The sequence below is a fragment of the Dipteris shenzhenensis genome, chromosome 1 (genome assembly GCF_047967505.1).
Source record: "Dipteris shenzhenensis isolate YYH24624 ecotype China chromosome 1, Dip_SZ_1.0, whole genome shotgun sequence".
In the NCBI taxonomy this organism is placed as follows: domain Eukaryota; kingdom Viridiplantae; phylum Streptophyta; class Polypodiopsida; order Gleicheniales; family Dipteridaceae; genus Dipteris; species Dipteris shenzhenensis.
The window spans coordinates 956,661-971,918 of NC_141596.1; the positions used below are offsets into that span (position 1 = coordinate 956,661).

The window sequence follows — 15,258 nt, forward strand, 5'->3', positions numbered from 1 at the left end:
TCCTGAAAAAAAACTTGCATCTCTAACATTCATCGTCACAATATAAACAAGAGTTTTGCTTCAGAAGAATCCACTCATCAAAACTGTAAAAATAAAACTAGGAAAAAGAGACGACATGTTATTGGTGTCCACAAAATGTTCCCAGCACTTGCAAAGTCTCCCATCTAAAGATCTCTGCTAGATATTCAGATATTAAAGTCAGTCTCACATCTTTCTCAGATAACTGCCTCAAAGCAATCCATGATCATGTAGCATTTACAATCAAAGCTGCCTCATATGCCCCCAAAAAGAAGAAGATTGTCTTCCCAACCCCAGCAAAATATGGCCGAATTCATCATGTTAAACCATAGCATTTATTGCAATTTTGGCGTACAAAAAGTACCCATAAGGTCAGAAATCATAAACTTATTCTTGCATTGCAAGGCTATGTACTTTGGGCCTCAGCAATGACTCCATCATACTCCAATAGCGGAAAGTAGATCCAACACACACACAACTACACAATACTAAATATCTATCTGAAGTCTAGGCATGCTCACTTCTAGTGAAAATTAATGAGATGTAGCTCTTTAAGTTGAGGTGGTTAGAGAGGATGCATCCTTGGGGCGACTTTTCATACTGTGCTGGACTTAGAGTGGAAGTTCCATTAAAAGTTGACTTAGTTATGCCAGCTCTATAAAAAGGCATGTTCCATGTTTACAGTTTTGTCCCAGTCATTTTTGCTTGTCCGTCTAAATATCAAACCCCATCTTTCAGTAAAACTTTGCGATACACATTACACATCAATTCAGCACTGTGGATCTATGGCTCTCCATTCGCACGTGATTTCCTTCGATTGGTATCAAAGAAGCTTTCTTGCCTGTATAAAGGTGCTGAAAGGGTTGCAAAAGAAAGCTTCTGTGGAAGCACCCAATGACAAACCCTAGCTTATTGTGGCATGATGGACTCTTCACTTGTGTAGCTGGAAGATGTTCACAATGATTTTAGGTTGATTTGCATATGGCTCAACAAGGTCCTAAGCCAAATCAAGGCTGTTATGCTGCTCCAAATGCTGCCCCCTCCCACTTGTGGTGGGCTGACCCAGACCTAGATTGGCCCACTGAGGTGCCATCTGGCCAACTCTACATCTGTTCTGGACCCACTCAAGGGCCTACCAACCCCTGCTGGCTGACCTGCTATTTTGGCTGACCAGTTCCAGGGCATCGAGCTCCCTGCCAAGCCTCCATTTGTCCTGTTGCTGGGCTCCCTGCCAAGCAACACATCAATGCATTCAAGATATGAAAAGAAAGAATCTCTCCATACTCTCATGCTTCGGAGTCACCCTGGGCAAACTTCACCAAATAAGAGTGGTTATTGTCCACCATGGGCAGATTCAATTCCGACAATAAAGTTGTGAGTACTAGCATTGTCAAAAGTAACATTTACATAATGGTCATCAACGGTTCTACGCATTCGTAAAACATCATGCAAATCAAACATCAACGTAAATAAACCACAACTATCACAAATTACACCAGTAGATTACAAGTCAATGCTGGAAAGTTCAGCAGACATAACTGGCATGGGGTCGTTAGTTGTATGCACCACTATACATTTCCCCCTATCAGTATTCTTTTTGCGGGGCACAAGCAAAGGGATGGCTCCCTATCTATGGTCGAGACCCACACCTGGTGCACCTTTGTTGCCATGCGACGTGATGGTATCATCATATGTTTTCGCAAAGCGGACTACCTCGTCAAGGCGAGCCTTTGATAGTCTCTTGGGAGACCATTGTAGTAGTATAATCACCACACCGGAATAAAAGGGCTGATCAAAAGAAAAAGGAGAACTAGTCTAAGGAAGATGAGCTTGATGAACAAACAACTAATATGGTCAAGGTGTTCTTAGTGATTTCTCCAAGTAGCCCTAAAATCAAATATGTAGACCACAAAGTGGCAACGCTATGTATGCAACACCTTTCTGAGAGAGTTATATTTTAGCGACAGAGTGGAAGAGATTTGAGAGGCTACAGGTGATTATGGGATCCAGGATGATTCGGAGCAAGCCCTCAGTCCCCCATCAGATTATATAGGCAGAGTTCGCCATGACCCCTCTCCAGGCTGATGCCATCCTTCAGACAATGACTTTCCTCCACAGAGTCTGGGCCTTACCCCAATTGAGATTACCGAGACTAGCATTGGAGTCTTCCAGGCGACTAGCAAAGAGCGGTGTTGATACAGCATGGTACGCACGGGTATCCACATGGTTTGGTAGTCACGGCATTCACATGGACAGACTTCCCCCCTTTCAGTACAGAATGGATGCACCACCCGAGATGATCCCACGAGATGAGATCAGCCGTATCATACCGTTGGACCTTCTCCAGTTCCACACATCTAGGGCTTAAGGGGAGAGGAGTTCCCCACCAAGATCCAGTTCTACCATGACCACTTCCTGAGGGTCTTAGAGCATGGTCTCATCATCAGACCTCAGTACCTCAAGGATAGGAGAGTCTCACATGCATTGAGGATTGCCATCGGTTAGTTGCGAGTCTCATTACATCAGCTGAGGATCGAGGTAGGGAGAGCTGCAGGTATACCCAGAGAGCAGAGGATCTGCATACTATGCCGGATGGAGGAGATCGAGATAGAGGAGCATTTTCTATGTATTTGCCCAATCTACTATGAGATCCGAGGGCGATATCACTGCCTCTTTCAGGAGGGGCATGGCTTTGGTCCACTTACACAGCTGACCCATTTTCCCGATCAGGTTTGTGTGGCGCCCTATCTGATTGAGATGCGACGACAAAGAGATATACTATGCGACAGACCAGAAAGCAGCAGGGACTCATGCCACACGTCACCGAGATCGACAGAGCATAGACACTTGTTACAGACTTCTATGCATCTAACATTTCTCTCCCTCGCTCTCCCCTACCCATTCTCCTCTCTTCTTCCCCTATCTCTCTCTCTAAGGAATATATTTTGCTGCCTCCATTGCTAAGTACTTCTCCAAACTTGTGTGTGTTCTTCACCTGGTTGTGTCATCTGTGAGAACATTAAGTTGCGGAAGTTTGGTTCCAGCAAGTAAACTTGCATGTGTTCTTGACCTACTTGTGTGTACAGGGTAGCGCCATCTGTGAGAACATTCCGTGTGGGAGTTGGGTTCCCGCAAGCATCCCCTTTATATTTCTGACCCATGGCAAGTGCTATTCATGAATATGTAGAGGTTAGAGGACTTGATACTTAAAGCCCAATATGTTTTTTCCTGCGCGTATATTATCTTATGTAGCTTTATTGTTGGCAATGAAGTTTCTCACTCTGTTTTGTCGTCCCGTAGTTTCCATAGTGCAAATACTTCTCTTAAATGTAAGAAATATTTGGCTATAAAGGATCCACCCCAGCATCGCAGTTATTTCAAGAGTGTTCTTGAAGTCCTGAACAAGAACAAGTAACAAGAAATTAAGGAGCATCTCATCTAGTGATATTGGATGCCATGATGCTTTTGGATACCATGACTGCAAAAGCTGATTGGAAGGTCATACATCGTGGCAGGATAAATGGCAAGATGCAAAAGTTCATATAAGTTGAATTCTAAAGGAAAGCATTCTTGTACTATCCCAGAGATGGAAGTCTACACTGGAATAAAAAATGAAAGAAAGGTGGCTCTTTGAGCCTTTACTGATAGACTCTGCCTTGATGACGAGCAACAAATACACTAAAAAGACAAAGGCAGTCAAAGTTGACATCGGACTTCTTATTCTCAAGCTATGATTCTGGAATAAGCAACCCAGCCCTGCCATCTTCCTGTGTGTTAAGTAGAGCTCTTTTTTGCTCTAGTCATCATAACAATGAGCTGCTCAAGAATTAGCTGAAGAAGGTAATTAGCTTTCTTCCTAAACAGTAATAGATCATGCTCCTTGTCTCTAACAAACCTAAATAAGGAAGAGAGGAATAAGCTCCATCATAGGAACACAGAAAGTAGCACACAGAAAAACACGCAGAAAAAGCTGACGGGAGAGTTGACAGTTTCAGTATAGAAGTAACTAGCTCAAAGGATTTCCTAGTCCTACACGTGTGCATGATAAGGAGCATGATCAATTTAGAAAAGCCCAGTACCTTCTTTACAGCAAGCTCTCTTGACGTCTTTCTGGGATTTCCATTGAGACGCTCAAAAACAGCAAGGTCTCTTAGCCTCTCTCGTTGTTCCCGCTCTTTGACTGCCCTGTCACAATTGGCATAATTAGTAGCAGGCTTTGTAAGCTGGCAGATCCCACCTTACTGGAAGAGGGGACAAAAGTGTTGCCCTACATCAATAAGTCATAGGAAGCACCTATCTTACCAGGGCACATATCTTCGCACGACCCCACAATAAAAGGAAGAGTGGCATCATCGAATCCCTCATCCGTAAGTACAGAGAGAGATGCTTGATGACCTATAACTGGCACCAAACGCCCACCTTCACCTGAAGCACCCCCGTCATCAAAGGTTCGTCCTGCTGTTGGTTCCGTCTGGTTGCTTGCTGATCTAGTTGCTGCAGATGGTGAATCCAAGGGCATAATCTTGAAATTCCTACCAACACGGGACGTACTTCCATCTGTTTCTCCTTTTCTGACACCAAAATCTTGCTGCCTTTTCTGCCCCGAATCATCCCCATTCAGTGTCTGTATAACAGCACTTCCATAACCTTTAAAACTTTCGTGTCTTCTGTCTATAGATGCATCCGTAGAACGTGGACTCTCCCAGCCTCTACTGTTGACTTGATGAGATTTCTTAACTACCGGCTTGTTATTATTACGAACTCCACTTCCCAATACCGTGCTATTTTTAACGCTTTGCACAACAGGGACCATAACCTCGGCGTGAGCATAAGCATCCTGCCCAATGAAATTAGGCGGGTCCCTTTCCCATCCACGTCGCCCGCCAATAACCGTACTTTGGAACCTGCTTCTATGCACATCTTCATAGTCAAGACCATGAGGTCTAGTACCCTGATTCCTCGAGGCCCTTATGCCTCCGTATTCCTTCCATGTCTCACGAGGAGTGAAGGACGGCTGGCCTCGCGACACAGATTGCATATCCCTGTTCTTCTCATGCTCCTTATAGGATTGTTGGATGCCTTTCGACCTTCCACTAGAAAAATGGTCAACTCCCTGTTTGTTTGATCTCCATGATAGCCTCCGCTCATCGTTCCTATCAGTAATTGAATTGCCAAAACTATCTCTTCTTACCTCCGCCACTTTTACGCCACGGCTCTCCTCAACGCTCGGTCCTCTTCCCAATTGAGAGTAATTCGCCCACTGCCCCCTATTCTGTTGCTTAGCTACCGACACACTGGAGAAATTCCTTAGATTCGGACCGTCACCTTGCCACCCATCGAACGCGATTCCATTCCGTTCTCTGACTATTTGAGCGTTGGTGTAGCCCTTACGAGAAGAAGAAGGAGAAGAAGCAGCGGAAGAATTACTGCGAGGAGATGCTTTCGCGGCCATTACTCCCAAACGCTGGCGCTACGCAGTTGCCCAAAGAATCCAAAGCACTTGCACGACCCAGGAATTGGCGCATCGCTCCATTGGCGTTAGCCCACAGAGTCTGATGCAGAGTCAACTTCTTCTGCACTGCGTGGATGTGAACAGCCTCTTCCACAAGTCAACCATCAACTCGGAGCGTATATCGCATCTCTTTATTGGTCGGCCTCAAACGAATTTCCTCCTGGGACAGACAGCAGCAACAGTGCCTTCCTGGAGTGGAGTGTTAACATGCAAGCCCATGTTCATATGGGTGTTTACAGACCTGCGCATCATGGGCACCGCCCAAGGATCATGGACGGGCAAGATTGCCTCCTCATGGCCCAGATGCATTAAATGCACAATGGGCGAGCATGGGCAGCTCTAGTCTTTAAACCCCGGGCTGAACTAGCATCGATGTGCAACTAGTGGGCCCGTGTTTAAGAGTCCTTTGTATCTTCATTTGCTAAATGGATCACTCTTTCATGGAGTTCAATTCAAGAGCCGTTTGTATGGTCATTTGCCCAAGGCATCTGTTGTGATAGCACATGTTCACATGAGATGGATCAAGCCTAGATGCATGTGTGCCATGCGAGCTTGTGATCCTATTATGAATGGATGAGAGATGGGAGTGAGTAAAGGCAACAAGCTCCCAACCTTCAAAGGACCAATGTTTGAAGGCACAATGGAATGCCTAATGATCAACGTGGGCCCATTGACATTAATCATAGATGATGCCCAAAGCCTCCCTAGAATGTCTAAAGTGGAATCTCTATGGCCCTCTTATAAAAATAAAGGTTTGGCACACTCATCATGGCTTTTCAACCCACATTCAAAGGTTCACTCCATTTACCCATTCATGCACAACTATTTGGCTTTGAGGGCTTAAGATCCCACCATTTCCACTTTCTTGATTGCCATGGGAATCATATCCTCTTTTAAGGACATGACCTCTTCAACGGTTCTTTTTAATATCATCCTCATCAATTATATAGGTTACAACATCTTTGTGCTTAAATTATTGGCAACCTATAGTGTGGGAATCAAACCACATATTGCTTTATCATGAGACATGAGCTTCATCACGTGATATTATTCGTATCATGATGCTCTAGGTCAATACAATTCATTCCTTACAATCTATATTACACATAGTCCACCTTTGGCACTCTTTTTTGTTCCTAAAATCATTCTTACAATCTATATTACACATAGTCCACCTTTTGGCACCCTTTTTTGTTCCTAAAATCATTCTTGACTTGACATGGAGTTTTAAGTGTATCATTTCATAACCATACCTTACCCTCTTACTTACACTTAAACGTGGAATACTAGATCAAGATCTTCAATCCATTGAGTTGCTGGTATGACCGAACCATATGCAACTAGTATATGCATCTATTTGTGCAATGGGAATGTTCCCATGAAGTGCCATGATGGGTAGGTACTTCATGATTGGCATAGCCCATGAGGAGGTTGTAATGGATTATGGTAGGCTAAGCAAGGTATATAGGATATATCCTATAGGTCCTTTAAATAGATAAAAGGAATGAGAAGAGTGATATATAAGCTTTGATTCATCATATTGCATACATAAGGCAATGACCGTAGCCCTAGTAAGGGCAAGGATTTGATATAAGAGCTATGTGCTCTTGAACACTATTAAGCCAAATCCTAGCCAAAGACTAGAACAATAGCATTTGTTTATCATTGCACTAAATATTATCTAAGGCTTTGCGAGACACCAATAGCCTAGCTTGCCAACGAAAAGTTGAACTTGAAGGAAATGTATAAAAAGTGAAGGCTAGGCCCTTCGATTAGGGAAGGATTAAATATTTATGTAATCACATGACTATATGACTATACATACATACATACATACATACATACATACATACATACACACACACACACACACACACACACACACACACACACACACACACACACACATATATATATATATAGGGGGATGTTTTTTGGGGAGCATCTTTTGGCGAGCTTGCCCAAAAATGGCGAGCATACTCTCTCTCTTCCCTCTTCTCTCTTTGAATGTATGTTTCCCTCTCTCTAATCGCACATGTACTCGCTCTTCTTCATATATATATATATATATATATAGGGGGATGTTTTTTGGGGAGCATCTTTTGGCGAGCTTGCCCAAAAATGGCGAGCATACTCTCTCTCTTCTCTCTTCTCTCTTTGAATGTATGTTTCCCTCTCTCTAATCGCACATGTACTCGCTCTTCTTCTCTACTCCCGTCTACCCAGTCATCCCCCTTTCACCCCCCCCCCCCTCTCTCTCTCTCTCTCTCTCTCTCTCTCTCTCTCTCTCTCTCTCTCTCTCTCAATCCCTCTATCCCCCCCTCCCCCCCCCCCCTCTGGGTATATATAAAATACTAAAATAAGCATACTAAGAAACATTCCATAGGAAGAACTTGAACTTGAACGGTAGAGGGGACTTCCAAGTGTCTTCAAATCTAGCTCTCCACCACCTTGGGCTTCTACGAGTATTCCAAATACCAATTAGGTCCTAGCCTCTCGCATTCCTTTTTATCAACTCTCTGTAACAGATCCTAGGCACTAACTTGGACATCTTAGAGCGCCCTACCATCCATTGGCACTCCCTCCATTGAGGAGAAGGACAAGAATTTGTCGGCCACGGTTGAGGCGCACTGGCCACTACATTCGAGAGAAAGGAAGCTTCATTCTACATAAGTCTGAACTCTTGCTTTACCCTATCCAAAGGTTTCCAAAAGAATTGGTTCTGATCCCACAAATTCAGCCAGCATTTCACCCCTTTTTTTAACAAGGCCCTGGCTCTTTGGAAATTAAACGCAGCCATTGGTTTTCCCTCTACTGTAGTAGCTAACCCCCACAAAATACTTTCCAACAAACTGGAGTCACCTCTCAATCCCACCCTGCCTTTCCACTTTAGTAACGGCATAGAGAGTTTCCAAGCTTCAATCAGACCAAAAATCAGGTCCGACGAACCCTTGACTTTCAAAGGGAACCATCAAACTAACTTGTCATGCCACAAAAGGTTATTCCAAGAGCCAACCCCCTCCCCACCACTGTTATTCACGAAATCTATGATTACCTTAGCCCAAGGCACTAAGCTTTTTACAACCTTGGGCCATTTGACAATCAAGGATACATTCGTAGTCGAATGTCAGGAAGAGCAATTCCCCTTAAGTTCTTAGATGCCTTCAATGGCTCCTAGGTAATGTAATGAAGACGCCTTACCCCTAGCTCTTTAGCCCAAAGAAAAGCCCTCAGCATCCTCTCTATTTTCTGCCAATGCGAAGGTCTAAAAAACCCACTGATGAAACATAAGTAGTAGATGCTGCTAAAACATGCTTGATCAATAAGGCCCCGGCATTCCACCACAGCATCAGCCCACTCCATAGTTGCAGCTTCACTCTTATGCGATGCCTTACCCAATAAAAATGCTGCCTGAGGGTAAGACCAAGATCTAGAGGGGCCCCCAAATACCATACAATCTGATCTCTAGCCACCCAATTCGCAGGTAGGGAGAGAGCCCTAGGGTCCAAAGAGGTCCTTAATGCATAACTCTTTTTAAGATTACAGACCGACCCCGCATTAGGAAAAAGTGGAGCTCATTTTGGGGTCTTGTAAGAAATTCTTGATTTTCTAATTTTATTGGCTCAAAATTAAAATTTTATAGAGTGAGAAGCACGAATTAATACAGTCAAGCATTCAATCGGAGATATAAAATGCGAAACAAATAAGCTGACATTTTGAAGTTCCTGTTTGGACAGATGGATGCAAATGGCTCAGTAATTAGGGGTCTTGAAGTAAAAATCTAGGAAGATATCAAGGAAAACTTGCAAGTTGTTGACATTGGGACACCCAGCATATACACATGGTGCAATAGACAGATAGGCAATCTAAGGAGAGAAGCCAAATTGGACAGAGTGTACATTGCCCAATCTCTAATTGATCAGGCTTTAGAAGTCAAACAATTAACTTCTCCTCTCTCACTTTGTCAAATCACAAGCCAGTTTTAGCTTGTATTGATTTGGGAAACGGGAAAAAAGAAAATTATTGGTTTAAAGCTGATCCATCCTTGTTCAAGCTGCAGAACACATTATAGAGAAATGGAATTTTTTATTTCTCTACAATAGATTCACATTCTCAGGGTTGGCAAGATGCTGTAGAGAGTGTCCACACAATTCTAAAGGAGGCCAAAAAAAACAGAGCCGCTATCAAAGCAAGAAGAATGGACAAACTAAAGATGGAGATTGAAATACCGAAACAAAGAGCAAGGGTGAATGATATTAATGCCCAGCAACAATTACTGGATAAAAGAAAGAAAATCGAGATATAATAGTAGATTAAGATTCATAATGCCAATATTTATTTCAGGGAATGGTGGGCAGGCAAGGTAGACAGACCAACCAAGGAAAATTTCATGAGGATCAAGAAAAAGAGGCATCAAGAGGAAATTTCTTTGCTACAGAAGGAAGATGGAGAGGTGGCCAAAACAGAAGAAGAAAATGTGGACATTATTATCAGTCATTTCAAGAACTTGATGAGTACAATGGACACAACAGATGACAAGGTCCTGGAGGCTAGAGATAGGTGTCAAACAGTCAGACAAATTAAAGTGTCTAACTTAAATAGAATTCATCTAAAAAATGATCTCTCCCTACAGGAACTTGAGGTAGCCTTTTCAATGGCTGATGGCAAAACACCTCGAGAAGATGGGCTTCCTGTAGAGTTCTACAAGTTTTTTTGGGACATAGTTGGACCTTCTTTATTGGCTATTTGGAGAGAGAGTGCTGATTAGGGCTTTCTTCCAAACCACCTAAATGGAGGTGTGATAAAGCTCATCCCAAAAGAAGGAGACATATTAGTTCTAAAAAACTGGAGACCCCTCACTATGTTAAATTGTTCCTATAAGATTTATGCCAAAGCCAGATTGAGGTGTAAAATGGACAACTGGATTCTACAGGAACAGAAAGGATTCATTAAAAATAGACATCTTCTGGAGGCAATTATCAACTTATGGGAAGGCTGCACACATGCTGAAGAAAGCAATCAATATATTTGTTTAATAAAAATAGACTTTGATAAGGCATATGACAGGCTGAATTGGGACTTTCTGCTACAATCCCTTAATAGCTTGGGGTTGGGAACCAAGTTCACCTCCTTTGTTGCCCTACTACTCTCCAATGCCTCAACAAAGGTTTGGGTTAATGGAGAGATGTCCTAGGGCTTCATGCTGAAAAGATCCATAAGACAAGTATGCCCTTTGGCTCCTCTCTTATTTGCCATAGCTGTTAATGCCTTGGGATGGCTGATAAAAGACCAAGTGTCAAAGGGTGAAATTAATGGTATTGAGCTCCCTTGAGGAAAGCATCTAGTCAACTAGCAATTTGCAGATGACACCACTCTCACCATCAAAAACACAGACATAGATATACAAAGAGATATGGATTGTATGGACATCCTCTGTATGGCATCTGGATCTAAAATAAATCACTCAAAAATTGGGTATGCCTTGATAACTAGAGACTCCCAAAACCTTCTAGATCAGATGGGATGCAAGAGAATTCCTCATGGATAGATCTTCAAACTATTGGGTATCCCTATGGGTTTCAAAGCTAAGATGAAAGATAGGTGGGAATGGTTTCTAGAAAGGTTTTTTTTTTAATAGATAGACTTAGAGGGTTGCACGCAAACTTAGCAGGGAGGAGGGTAGTGCTAAACCATTGCATATACCCAATAGTTATTTTCTATTTCTCATGGTGGTGTCCTTCCAAAATAGGATTAGAAAAGTTTATAAGAATCTGCAAATCCTTCCTATGGGGGAGGGTGTGACACAACAAGAAGAAAAGCCAAGGTCAAATGGGCTTTCTGTACCAGGCCCAGAAAGGAAGGAGGTTTGGGAGTTATTAATATACAGTTGGCAACATACAAATTAGTAGCCACATGGATAATAAAAGTCATCACTTCTCCTAAAAGTGACTGGGCTAACCTCCTTCTTAGAAATTTCAAGTATGTTAGACCTTATAGGGCCCCTAAGGACTTTCCTTTTCTCTCAACCATAGGCAACCCAGAACCTTACACAACCAAGGGGAGCCAGCTTTGGAAAACTCTATGGTGGGCCTTTGAGCAGATCAAAAGTCACATTATCCTCTTTGGAAAAGGGAGCATCATGGCTCTAGATCCAATTTGGGTGTCTGTCTTCTTCACCAAACAATAGTTAAGTGATGAGGACTTCCTAAAAGCATGGCATCTTTCAAAGAAGGGGTTATTATGTTGGGGAGATGTGTGGGACAAAACCAACTTCAAGCGGAAGTCATGGCTTGAGATAAGAAGGAAATTTAAACTCAATAATGCAGACCAAGAGTTGATTATGAGCAAAATATAGTTGTGGGAGGGAGACATCACGTGGAAAGGGGGCAGGGTCCTAAACTTCTCTAGAGAGTTTGGTTGGGTAGGCAATTCATCCCTCTTACCTATCCCCACTCCCTCTGAAGGCATTGAAGAGGTTGTGACCAAACTTAATGCAAGATGGAACAGTGCTGATACTGAAAGGAAATGGGGTAACAGATTTCAACTGATCTAGGATAGAAGAATCCCAGAGAAAATGTCCACTTTGTTATGGCTAATTCTGCACAAGGCTATCTGGACTAATTGCAGGAGCCTCAGGATCGGTAAGGGAGATGGTACTTGCAAATACTGTTTTGGTATCAAGGAGAACATTTTCCATTTGTTTATAGCTTGCCCTAGAGCAAGAAAGGTCTGGAGAGTTGTTCAGTTAAGGAAAGGGGAATGAATAAACTGGAAGTCTATTCTATTGGGAGATGCACTCAAACTTCCTTATGCTACATGGGTATACATTAGGGCACATGAATTATGGTTTATTTGGATTTCCAAAAATGCTTATCAATTCAATGAAGAGGTCATGCGTGCTGATCAGATCTTTTTTAATTGGTATGAAATATTTTTCCTACTAATTGAACACTACTTGTTGTGGTCCAAGACAATCCATGAACGAGTACAGAGCATGACCAGCTACTATCTCTAGCACCCTATCAGTGAAGGGCAAGGGGAACCTATCCATGAACAAGTATAGAGCATGACTAGCTACTGTCTCTAGCACCCTATCAATGAAGGGCAGGGGGAACCTATCTCACCTTGTGGTGCCATTTAAACTCCAATAGTCCACACACACTTGAAGCTTGCCTGTCTCCCTTTTGGGCATGATTACAATTCCACTGACCCACTCAGAGTAGCCCACGGGATATATTAGCCTAGCTTGTTCCATTTTGTGGATGTCAGCTTGGACAGCCTTGCCATAGTTGGGATCCATGCGGTAAGGGCCTTTGATCACTGGGTCGCCTCTGGGTATAGGTCGATGTGGTGCTCCATGAACTCAGTCGGGACTCCTTTAAATCTTGTTAGGACCAAGCAAAGACATCCACATATTCCTTGAAAAAATCAATTAAAGCAGCAAGAAGGTACTCATGCTCCTAGACCCAACTTGCTACCTTCAAATGTCGAGGGTCTTTCTTAGTCCTGATCTTGAGGTATCGTCAACTGATCCACTTGGGGAATACTTGTGGATGTGGGGTGGCTAGTTGCTCCTTCCCCCAACCCTACATGTGCGGGAGTCCCCCACTCACTTCCCTCAACCAAGATGGAGGAAAGGATGCTGATGTGATCTCTAGAACTAGTTGAGATGTAGAAGGGGCATTAGTAGAGGACTAATTTTTACCCTTTTGTGCCTACTTGAGCATCCCACGGTATGGTAAGCCTTCCAAGAACATCTTCTGTATTATTGAGATCTGCTTCAGAAAGGTACAAGTCAAACAAGGTAAGGTCCCTAACATCTTCTTCTTCAGGTACAAGGTGTGTCTGCCTAGTACTCAAGAAAGCTTTAACTCCAGTGCGTATGTGAACTACTCCCCATAGGTGCTCTCCTTGGTCTTGGTTTTGGCTATGCCTAGCATCATGCCTGAAAGTGCACTGTGTCCTTGTAAGAGGCAATGTCCACACCATTAGTCTTTGGTCGTCAACACTAGTCATGTTGTTGTCAGGCTTAGCTTCTGGACCATCCACCCATCCAGTACTCTCCAGGTCATCTGCATCACTGTCATTGATCTCCATTGTACTATTAGTATCATGAGACTACTCATTTGAGTGGTTGTGGCCCCCTTGATGGTTGGTGCTAACCATGTCATGTGTCAACATTGGACCTAGCTCTTGAGGGTCGTTGCTGCACATGTCATGTGTCAACCTTGGACCTTCTTGCTCATCGACTCTCGTGTGATCTCAGCATCAACCTCCCCTATAGTTGTGTGAACCATCCATCGATACATGTGAGGATTTTTGCAAAGACCAAAGGGCATCATGTGATAGGCGAGTCACTAAGACCAAGGGTCGAAGACGTATCAAGGCTTGCTCTTCTTGGTCCCTCTCACTTGGAGGCTAGTCATCATGATCTAGAAAACTAAGTTCCGCCATGTTAACAGACAAGGAGCCCAAGGTGCCCATCCAATCTAAGATAACAATATCATCCTCATCTGGGTCAACATGATCCGGCAACAAGTACGTCAAGCTTTCAAAACCCTCCATGGTTTGTGCTTCCTCTCCTCCATCTTGTTCATTTGCAATGGGCCAGTCCCCAAGAGCCCCCAACGCTTCTCTTCCATTCCATCTTGCTCTTAAAAGTCCTCTTCACCTAGTTCGATGGGTCAGTGCTGTGCTTTTCCCATAACCATATCTATTTCGAGGGATGTGGATTCTAAGGGCAACTGAACTTCATCTATCGACCAATCTTGAATGGCCTTTGCTAACTGCAAACCATGGTCAACCAAGAACTAAAGGGTAGGTTTGTTCATCCTCGATCAGGTCCAAAACAACAAAGTTGGACAAGAATGTCACACTCCCAATCTTCATGTTAACACCCTTGACTGCCCCCATAGGTTGCTTCACTCTGCGTTGATCAACCATATGGACTTGGAAATAGATGTCACTGGTCAACTTCAAACCCAGTCGTTGTACGTACCATTGGGCATGATGTTCACGGCTGCACCCCCATCCAAGAAGACATCCTTCAGCTCCACACCATTAATATCCAAAATGAGCCTAGGACTTTGTTCACGTGTTAGGGCAGCATAAGTCGAGCAATGACGTCCGTCCTGAATCGGCCCAGTCTCTAATGTGGGCCCGCATTCAATAGGTCCCTTGTGTCGACCCCTTGGCATGCGGTTCAAGAATGCAATGGTCTGGTCCTTGATTTGTGGGGACAACAAACAAAGTTGACGTAGGGCAATGTTGGGATTAAATTTCATCAAGTCTTGGATCAAGGAGTAGGGTTGGGTAGTTGCCTTTTGTAACATCATTCTCCTAGCTTCCGTCCAAGGGTCGAAGCTCACATGAGGTGGAGGGTGCAAATGTGAATGTCCAACCATTGACTCAAGTGATGTTTCTTCTAGGACCTACTTCCCTTTGTATTTTGCCGTACCATGTCTCAAATTTCCATAGCCCATGACTCATGTAATGTTTCTTCTATCACCTGCTTCCCTTTGTCTTGTGCCATACCATGTCTCAATGGTCCTCTTTCATGGAGAAGATTGGAAGGTCATGTTTGCTCCTCCTTACCCTTGTTCTATCCTAGGGTTGTCACCTCCTTTGCGAACTGCACTATTTTGAACTTCCAAGAAGGAAATTGAGTGTTGGCTCTTTCCCACGGCTTTCGCAGGAAGAGCAGGATATTCTCAGTATGCAGGGTTTTG

General features: G+C 43.5%; 1 protein-coding gene across 5 annotated transcripts in view; it reads right to left on the reverse strand.

The window, feature by feature from the left end:
- Positions 1 to 5,760, reverse strand: part of SAC3C (SAC3/GANP/Nin1/mts3/eIF-3 p25 family) — a 63,729-nt gene extending 57,969 nt beyond the window's left edge. For 2 of the 5 annotated variants that reach the window (XM_087394123.1, XM_087394069.1), the window contains exons 1-2: positions 4,321 to 5,758; positions 4,098 to 4,198 (exon numbers count right to left, since the gene is read on the reverse strand). In XM_087394123.1, the coding sequence (XP_087250249.1) occupies positions 4,098 to 4,198; positions 4,321 to 5,470 (1,251 nt within the window). In that variant the 5' untranslated portion in view covers positions 5,471 to 5,758. Of the gene's footprint in view, positions 1 to 4,097; positions 4,199 to 4,320 lie in introns of all 5 variants that reach the window. The other 3 variants (XR_015543200.1, XR_015543205.1, XM_087394015.1) reach the window with 3 other exon arrangements.
- Positions 5,761 to 15,258: the final 9,498 nt, after the last annotated feature.